This window comes from Delphinus delphis, chromosome 6, assembly GCF_949987515.2.
Source record: "Delphinus delphis chromosome 6, mDelDel1.2, whole genome shotgun sequence".
Classification (NCBI taxonomy): Eukaryota; Metazoa; Chordata; class Mammalia; order Artiodactyla; family Delphinidae; genus Delphinus; species Delphinus delphis.
Window position 1 is genome coordinate 27,268,601 of NC_082688.1, and position 10,509 is coordinate 27,279,109.

At 38.3% G+C, this 10,509-nt stretch overlaps 1 protein-coding gene across 2 annotated transcripts in view; it reads right to left on the minus strand.

Moving 5' to 3' along the window:
* FKTN (fukutin) overlaps nucleotides 1-10,509 on the minus strand; it is an 89,123-nt gene that overhangs the window by 3,719 nt on the left and 74,895 nt on the right. Inside the window, exon 11 of one of the 2 annotated variants that reach the window (XM_060014384.1) lies at nucleotides 8,328-8,437. In XM_060014384.1, the coding sequence (XP_059870367.1) occupies nucleotides 8,340-8,437 (98 nt within the window). In that variant the 3' untranslated portion in view covers nucleotides 8,328-8,339. Of the gene's footprint in view, nucleotides 1-8,327; nucleotides 8,438-10,509 lie in introns of those variants that run through there. The other variant, XM_060014387.1, reaches the window with a different exon arrangement.

Consider the following 10,509-nt stretch of genomic DNA (forward strand, 5'->3'; position numbering starts at 1 on the left):
ATATATATACACATGTCCCCCTATCTCCTCCCTTCCACCCTCCTTTCCCACCCCTCTAGGTGGTAACAAACCACCAAGCTGATCTCCCTGTGCTATGTGGCTGCTTCCCACTAGGTATCTATTTTAGGTTTGGTAGTGTATATATGTCCATGCCACTCTCTCACTTTGTCCCATCTTACCCTCCCCCCTCCCCGTATCCTCAAGTCCATTCTCTACTACATCTGCGTCTTTATTCCCATCTTGCCCCTAGGTCCTTCATGACCATTTTTTTTTTTTTTTTTAGATTCCATATACATGTATTAGCATACGGTATTTGTTTTTCTCTTTCTGACTTACTTCACTCTGTATGAAGGACTCTAGGTCCATCCACCTCACTACAAATAACTCAATTTCATTTCTTTTTATGGCTGAGTAATATTCCATTGTGTATATGTGCCACATCTTCTTTATCCATTCATCTGTTGATGGACACTTAGGTTGCTTCCATGTCCCGGCTATTGTAAATAGAGCTGCAACGAACATTGTGGTACATGACTCTTTTTGAATTATGGTTTTCACAGGGTATATTCCCAGTAGTGGGACTGTTGGGTCATATGGTAGTTCTATTTCTAGTTTTTTAAGGAACCTCCATACTGTTTTCCATAGTGGCTATATCAATATACATTCCAGGCAACAGTGCAAGAGGGTTCCCTTTTCTCCACACCCTTTCCAGCATTTATTGTTTATAGATTTTTTGATGAGTGCCATTCTGACTGGTGTGAGATGATATCTCATTGTAGTTTTGATTTGCATTTCTCTAATGATTAGTGATGTTGAGCATCCTTTCATGTGTTTGTTGGCAATCTGTATATCTTCTTTGGAGAAATGTCTAGTTAGGTCTTCTGCCCATTTTTGGATTGGGTTGTTTTGTTTGTTTGCTACTGAGCTGCATGAGCTGCTTGTAAATGTTGGAGATTAATCCTTTGTCAGTTGCTTCATTTGCAAATATTTTCTCCCATTCTGAGGGTTGTCTTTTCATCTGGTTTATGGTTTCCTTTGCAGTGCAAAAGCTTTTAAGTTTCATTAGGTCCCAGCTGTTTATTTTTGTTTTTACTTCCATTTCTCTAGGAGGTGGGTCAAAACGGAGCTTGCTGTGATTTATGTCATAGAGTGTTCTGCCTATGTTTTCTTCTAAGAGTTTGATAGTGTCTGGCCTTACATTTAGATCTTTAATCCAGTTTGACTTTATTTTTGTGTATGGTGTTAGGGAGTGTTCTAATTTTATTCTTGCACATGTAGCTGTCCAGTTTTCCCAGCACCATGTATTGAAGAGGCTGTCTTTTCTCCACTGTATATTCTTGCCTCCTTCATCAAAGATAAGGTGACCATATGTGCGTGGGTTTATCTCTGAGATTTCTATCCTGTTCCACTGATCTATATTTCTGTTTTTGTGTCAGTACCATACTGTCTTGATTACTGTAGCTTTGTAGTATACTCTGAAGTCAGGGAGCCTGATTTCTCCAACTCCGTTTTTCTTTTTCAACACTGATTTGGCTACTCGGGGTCGTTTGTGTTTCCATACAAATTGTGAAATTTTTTGTTCTAGTCTGTGAAAAATGACAGTGGTAATTTGATAGGGATTGCATTGAATCTGTAGATTGCTTTGGGTAGTATAGTCATTTTCACAATGTGGATTCTTCCAATCCAAGAATATGGTATATCTCTCCATCTGTTTGTATCATCTTTAATTTCTTTGATCAGTGTCTTATAATTTTCTGCATACAGGACTTTGTCTCCTTAGGTAGGTATATTCCTAGATATTTTATTCTTTCTGTTGCAATGGTAAATGGGAGTGTTTTCTTAATTTCACTTTCACTTTCAGATTTTTCATCATTAGTGTATAAGAATGCAAGAGATTTCTGTGCATTAATTTTGTATCCTGCTACTTTACCAAATTCATTGATTAGCTTTAGTAGTTTTCTGGTAGCATCTTTAGGATTCTGTATGTATAGTATCATGTCATCTGCAAACAGTGGCAGCTTTACTTCTTCTTTTCCGATTTGGATTCCTTTTATTTCTTTTTCTTCTCTGACTGCTATGGCAAAAACTTCCAAAACTATGTTGAATAATAGTGGTGAGAGTGGGAAACCTTGTCTTGTTCCTGATCTTAGTGGAAATGGTTTCAGTTTTTCACCATTGAGAACGATGTTGGCTGCAGGTTTATCATATATGGCCTTTATTATATTGAGGTAAGTTCCCCTATGCCTACTTTCTGGAGCATTTTTATCATAAATGGGTGTTGAATTTTGTCAAAAGCTTTCTCTGCATCTATTGAGATGATTATATAGTTTTTCTCCTTCAATTTGTTAATATGGTTTATCACACTGATTGATTTGCATATATTGAAGAATCTTTGCATTCCTGGGATAAACCCCACTTGATCATAGTGTATGATCCTTTTAATGTGCTGTTGGATTCTGTTTGCTAGTATTTTGTTGAGGATTTTTGCATCTGTGTTCATCAGTGATATTGGACTGTAGTTTTCTTTCTTTGTGACGTCTTTGTCTGGTTTTGGTATCAGGGTGATGGTGTCCTCATAGAATGAGTTTGGGAGTGTTCCTCTCTCTGCTATATTTTGGAAGAGTTTGAGAAGGATAGGTGTTAGCTCTTCTCTAAATGTTTGACAGAATTCACCTGTGAAGCCATCTGGAACTGGGCTTTTGTTTGTTGGAAGATTTTTAATCACGGTTTCAATTTCTGTGCCTGTGATTGATCTGTTCATATTTTCTATTTCTTCCTGGTTCAGTCTTGGAACATTGTGCGTTTCTAAGAATTTGTCCATTTCTTCCAGGTTGTCCATTTTATTGGCATATATTGCTTGTAGTAATCTCTCATGATCCTTTGTATTTCTGCAGTGTCAGTTGTTACTTCTCCTTTTTCATTTCTAATTCTATTGATTTGAGTCTTCTCCCTTTTTTTCTTGATAAGTCTGGCTAATGGTTTATCAGTTTTGTCTATCTTCTCAAAGAACAAGCTTTTAGTTTTATTGATCTTTGCTATCGTTTCCCTCATTTCTTTTTCATTTATTTCTGTTCCTATCTTTATGATTTCTTTCCTTCTGCTACCTTTGGGGATTTTTTGTTCTTCTTTCTATAATTGCTTTAGGTGTAAGGTTAGCTTGTTTATTTGAGATGTTTCCTGTTTCTTAAGGTAGGATTGTATTGCTATAAACTTCCCTCTTAGAAGTGCTTTTGGTGCATCCCATAGGTTTTGGGTCATTGTGTCTCCATTGTCATTTGTTTCTAGGTATTTTTTTATTTCCTCTTCGATTTCTTCAGTGACCTCTTGGTTATTAAGTAGTGTATTGTTTAGCCACCATGTGTTTGTAGTTTATACAGATTTTTTCCTGTAATTGATATCTAGTCTCATAGCGTTGTGGTCAGAAAAGATAGTTGATACATTTCAATTTTCTTAAATTTACGAAGGCTTGATTTGTGACCCAAGTTATGATCTATCCTGGAGAATGTTCCATGAGCACTTGAGAAGAGTGTGTATTCTGCTGTTTTTGGATGGAATGTCCTTTAAATATCAATTAAGTCCATCTTGTTTAATGTATCATTTAAACTTGTATTTCCTTATTTATTTTCATTTTGGATGATCTGTGCATTGGTGAAAGTGGGGTGTTAAAGTCCCTTACTATGATTGTGTTACTGTCGATTTCCCCTTTTATGGCTGTTAGCATTCGCCTTATGTATTGAGGTGCTCCTATGTTGGGTGTATAAATATTTACAATTGTTATACCTTCTTCTTGGACTGATCCCTTGATCATTATGTAGTTTCCTTCTTTTTCTCTTGTAATAGTCTTTGTTATTTTTTTTTTTTTTTTTTTTTTTTTTTTTGCGGTACGCGGGCCTCTCACTGTTGTGGCCTCTCCCGTTGCAAAGCACAGGCTCTGGACGTGCAGGCCCAGTGGCCATGGCTCACAGGCCCAGCCGCTCCCTGGCATGTGGGATCTTCCCAGACCGGGACACAAACCTGTGTCCCCTGCATCGGCAGGCGGACTCTCAACCACTGCGCCACCAGGGAAGTCCTAGTCTTTGTTTTAAAGTCTATTTTGTCTGATATGAGAATTGCTACTCCAGCTTTCTTTTGATTTCCATTTGCATGGAATATCTTTTTCCATCCCCTCACTTTCAGTCTGTATGTGTCCCTAGGTCAGAAGTGGGTCTCTTGTAGACAGCATATATACAGATCTTGTTTTAGTATCTATTCAGCCAGTCTATGTCTTTTGGTTGGAGCATTTAATCCATTTATGTTTAAGGTAATTATCGATATGTATATTCCTATTACCATTTTCTTAATTGTTTCGGGTTTGTTATTGTAGGTCTTTTCCTTCTTTTGTGTTTCCTGCCTAGAGAAGTTCCTTTAGCATTTGCTGTAAAGCTGGTTTGGTGGTACTGAATTGTCTTAGCTTTTGCTTGTCTGTAAACCTTTTATTTCTCCATCAAATCAGAATGAGATCCTTGCTGGGTAGAGTAATCTTCGTTGTAGGTTTTTCTCCTTCATCACTTTAAATATGTCCTGCCAGTTCCTTCTGGTTTGCAGAGTTTCTGCTGAAAGATCAGCTATTAACCTTTTGGGGATTCCCTTGTGTGTTACTTGCTGTTTTTCCCTTGCTGCTTTTAATATTTTTTCTTTGTATTTAATTTTTGGTAGTTTGATTAATATGTGTCTTGGTGTCTTTCTCCTTGGATTTGTCCTGTATGGGACTGTCTGCACTTCCTGGACCTGATTGACTATTTCCTTTCCTATATTAGGGAAGTTTTCAACTATAATCTCTTCAAATATTTTCTCAGACCCTTTCTTTTTCTCTTCTTCTTCTGGGACCCCTATAATTCGAATGTTGGTGTGTTTAATGTTGTCCCAGAGGTCTCTGAGACTGTCCTCAATTCTTTTCATTCTTTTTTCTTTATTCTGCTCTCTGGTAGTTATTTCCACTATTTTATATTCCAGGTCACTTATCTGTTCTTCTGCCTCAGTTATTCTTCTATTGATCCCGTCTAGAGAATTTTTAGTTTCATTTAGTGTGTTGTTCATCACTGTTTGTTTGCTCTTTAGTTCTTCTAGGTCCTTGTTAAACGTTTCTTGTATTTTCTCCATTGTTTTTCCAAGATTTTGGATCATCTTTACTATCATTATTCTGAATTCTTTTTCAGGTAGACTGCCTATTTCCTCTTCATTTGTTAGGTCTGGTGGGTTTTTGCCTTACTCCTTCATCTGCTGTGTGTTTCTCTGTCTTCTCATTTTGCTTAAGTTACTGTGTTTGGGGTCTCCTTTTTGCAGGCTGCAGGTTCGTAGTTCCCTTTGTTTTTGCTGTCTGCCCACAGTGGCTAAGGGTGGTTCAGTGGGTTGTGTAGACTTCCTGGTGGAGGGGACTAGGTCCTGTGTTCTGGTGGATGAGGCCAGATCTTGTCTTTCTGATGGGCAGGTCCACGCCTGGTGGTGTGTTTTGGGGTGTCTGTGGCCTTATTATGATTTTAGGCTGCCTCTCTGCTAATGGATGGGGTTGTGTTCCTGTCTTGCTAGTTGTTTGGCATAGGGTGCCAACCACTGTAGCTTGCTGGTCATTGAGTGGAGCTGGGTCTTGGCGTTGAGATGGAGATCTCTGGGAGATTTTTGCCATTTGATATTACGTGGAGCTGGGAGGTGTCTTGCGGACCAGTGTCCTGAAGTTGGCTCTCCTACCTCAGAGGCACAGCCCTGACGCCTGGCTTTTGGGAGGTCTGAGGTTTTCTTCCAGCATTCAGTAGGAGTTGTTCCACGTGTAGATGTATTTCTGATGTATTTGTGGGGAGAAAGGTGATCTCCACATCTTACTCTTCTGCTGTCTTGAAGCCGTATCCAAGTGTTATGTTTTAATCCTACCATCTGTCTCCCCAAAGGACAGGCCTTGTACCTGTGCCCTTGAGGCCACTCTCACTTCTCATCACCAGTCCTCAGGACAGGGCCCTCTCACCAGGAATACTCTGAAATACAGAAAGGCTCTTATCTTACAGAAATATTACTAGGGATTATTAGGAAAATAGAAGTTCAGAGATTAATGCCAAAGGTTGAAATAAAAGTAAAGATAATAATATTAATAGCTATCATTTATTGAACTTCTACTCTGTACTAAGCAATATACCAGGGTTCCTATAATTCTTATAATAACTCTTATGGGCAGGTATTAATTTTAGCCTCATTAGTTGAAAAAAAAATTGGAACTCAGAAGTTAAATAACCAGCCTGAGATCACAAAGCTAGGTAGTGACACCCCTGGATCTGAGTCTAGATCTCTACAACTCCAAAGCTCTTGCTGGTCCCATCAAATCCTCTGGCCCTGCATTGTCTAGTATGCTAGCTACTAGCTATATGATGCTACTTAATTTAATTAAAATCAAAGTAAACAGTGGAGAAAAGACAGCCTCTTCAATAAGTGGTGCTGGGAAAACTGGACAGCATGTAAAAGAATGAAATTCGAACACTACTTAACACCATATACAAAAATAAACTCAAAATGGATTAAAGGGGCTTCCCTGGTGGCGCAGTGGTTGAGAGTCTGCCTGCCGAGGCAGGGGATACGGGTCCGTGCCCCAGTCCAGGAAGATCTCACATGCTGTGGAGCGGTTGGGCCCGTGAGCCATGGCCACTGAGCCTGCGCGTCCGGGGCCTGTGTTCCGCAACAGGAGAGGCCACAACAGTGAGAGGCCCGCGTACCGCAAAAAAAAAAAAAAAAAAAATGATTAAAGACCTAAATGTAAGGCCAGACACTGTAAAACTCTTAGAGGAAAACATAGGCAGAACACCGCATGACATAAATCACAGCAAGATCCTTTTTCACCCCCCTCCTAGAGAAATAGAAATAAAAACAAATGGGACCTAATGAACCTGAAAATCTTTTACACAGTGAAAGAAACCATAAACAATACAAAAAGACAACCTTCATAATGGGAGAAAATATTTGCAAACAAAGCAACTGACAAAGGATTAATCTCCAAAATATACAAGCAGCTCATGCAGCTCAATATCAAAAAAACAAAAAACCCAATCCAAAAATGGGCAGAAGACCTAAACAGACATTTATCCAAACAAGATATACAGATTGCCAACAAACACATGAAAGGATGCTCAACATCACTAATCATTAGAGAAATGCAAATCAAAAACCCAGCAAGGTATCACCTCACACTGGTCAGAATGGCCATTATCAAAACCTTTATAAGCAGTAAATGCTGAAGAGGGTGTAGAGAAAAGGGAACCCTCCTGCACTGTTGGTGGGAATGTCAATTGATACAGCCACTATGGAGAACAGTATGGAGGTTCCTTAAAAAACTAAAAATAGAACTACCATATGACCCAGCAGTCCCACTGCTGGGCATATACCCTGCAAAAACCATAATTCAAAAAGAGTCATGTACTACAATGTTCATTGCAGCTCCATTTACAATAGCCAGGACATGGAAGCAACCTAAGTGTCCATCAACAGATGAATGGATAAAGAAGATGTGGCACATATATACAATGGAATATTACTCAGCCATAAAAAGGAACGAAACTGAGTTATTTGTAGTGAGGTGGATGGACCTAGAGACTGTCACATAGAGTGAAGTAAGTCAGAAAGAGAAAAACAAATACCATATGTTAACACATACATATGGAATCTAAAAAAAAAAAAAAGAAAGAAATGGTCAGAAGAACCTAGGGGCAAGACGGGAATAAAGATGCAGACCTACTAGAGAATGGACTTGAGGATACGGGGAGAGGGAAGGGTAAGCTGGGACAAAGTGAGAGAGTGGCATGGACATATATACACTACCAAACATAAAATAGATCGCTAGTGGGAAGCAGCTGCATAGCACACGGAGATCAGTTCGGTGCTTTGTGACCACCTATAGGGGTGGGATACGGAGGCGGGGAAGGAGGGAGACGCAAGAGGGAAGAGATATGGGGACATATGTATATGTATAACTGATTCAGTTTGTTATAAAGCAGAAACTGACACACCATTGTAAAGCAATTATACTCTAATAAAGATGTTTAAAAAAAATCAAAGTAAACATTTAGTTCCCCATTTGCACTTGCCACATTTCAAGTGCTCAAGATCACATGTGGCTCGTGGCTACTGTCTTGGACAGTGCAGGCAGAGTCATTTCTAGTATCAGAGAATGCTCTGTTTGACAGCACTGTTATAGATATTCTCTGGTCTTCCACTAGGATATAGGGGAAACCTGGTTCCTAGCAAATTGTGACCGCATGACATGAGGAGAGGACAGCTTCTTAAAAGCTAAGCCTTTTGCTTTGTGAGCTCACCCTTCAGTTTTTCTAAGCAGGATCTGGCTGGATTAAACAGTTGCACAGTTTAGGCTCCAAAACAAACTCATACACACTCCAACTATGCGATGACCGTTCTTCTAAGACACCTGAAAGACATTTGGTGGTAATACATTTTCAGAAAATTAGTCAACCAGTCACCTTTCCTGCAGTATTCTCTAGAAAATATTCTCCAAAGTATTGAGACTAACTAGAAAAAAAAAAAGAATTTAAATTAAAAAAAACTGGCGATAAATATGAAATTAGTTAAAGTTAGAGACCTAAGAACAATGACACCAGCTGCTAAAGGGCTTTTGCTGATAAATATTCTTGGGGAAAAGTCAACTATAAAGGACACAAAAGAACGCAAAAATAAATTTTAAAGAGGGTTATTAAATTTACAGAGTAAATCAATACAGAATTGGAGGAGAAAAAGAGAAAAACAAAACAAAAAGCTAAAAATCTGTCTTCCAAAGACTGAGACAAGATTATTCCTTTTAATTTTATTATGAAGAGTGTTACATATTATGAACGTTTATAAAATGTTTAAGGACACTCTAGTAAAATCATAGTCAAACAATGGTGCAAAGAACACATTTAAAAAGAAACCATAAGAGAGACAACTACAGTATTTGGTGTTTTCACTATTTAAAATTTTAGCCATCCTAATAGCTGTGCAGTGATATCTCGCTGTGGTTGTAATTTGCATTTCCCTGATGGTTAACAATGTTGAACATTTTTTTTAAGTTTATTAGTTATCAGTACTGTAGTCCTCTATCTTTACTTCTCTATCATTGACAACTTTAACTTCTTCCAGAAAATGTTTTTACACTTACCACCTTTACTTAGAAGTTTATATATAGTTTTGGTATTTGTTACAGGGGGACTAGTAAGGGAAACTTTATTAAAGAGGAACTGGGAAGATACCAATTTAGATTAGAAATAAAAGGAGTAGGGAATTCCCTGGCAGCCCAGTGGTTAGATTCTGTGCTTTCACTGCTGGGGCTCGGGTTCAATCCCTGGTTGGGGAACTAAGATCCCACAAGCTGCATGGCATGGCCCCCCCCCCAAAAAAAAGAAAAGGAAAAGAAGAGTAGTAGTAATTTTCAGTAAATGTGCACATTTTCACAAAATTTCTAGAAAATGATTTATTAAGGAAGAGGAATATGCTGAAATTCAGCAGATTTTGTATTTTTGTGTCCAAGGAAAAAAAATAAGATCCCAAAACACAAAGTATGATGTGGCAGAGCTGACACCAGCTGAACACCTGTAAGCTCATACCAGTGACAACACAGAAAATGGTTTCTAATTATTAGCTGAGCAAGATCTGGTTTATTAATATTTACTTCAGGAAGATCACATGATGTGTTCATGGGAGAAATTATGACAAAGAAAAATTGTAACTTCTTCCCCTTCCCCATTTTATTGAGATATAACTGACATATCACATTGTATAAGTTTAAGGTGTACAACGATGATTTGATATATGTACATATGGTGAAATGATTACCACCATAAGTCAACATCCATTACCTCAGTTAGAAATTTTTGTTTTCTTGTGATGAGAACTTTTAAGATCTACTCTCTTAGCAGCTTTCAAATATACAATATAGTATTGCTAACTACAGTTATCATGCTGTACATTACATCCCCAGAACTTACTTATATCTGGAAGTTTGTATCTTTTGACCACCTTCAACTAATTACCCCAGCCCCCACCCCCTGCTTCTGGCAACCACCAATCTGTTCTCTGAGTTTGTTTGTTTATTAGAGTCTACATATGCAATCATACAGCATGTCTTTTTCTGACTTTTTTTCCTTAACATAATGACCTCAAGGTCCACCTATGTTGTCACAAATGGCAGGACTTCCTCTTTCTTGTGGCTGAATAATATTCCATACTATATATACATCACGTCTTCTCCTCCATTCATCTGTTGATAGACACTTAGGTTATTTCCATACCTTGGCTATTGTAAATAAAGCTGCAGTGAACAGGGGGTGCAGATATTCCTTCAGGATAGTAATGTCATTTCCTTCTAATATATATCCAGAAGTGGAATTGCTGGATCGTATCGTTCTATTTTTAATTTTTTGAGGAAACTCCAAACTGTTTTCCAGAGTGGCTGTACCAGTTTACAGTCCCACCAACAGTATACAAGGTTTTCTTTTCTCCACATCC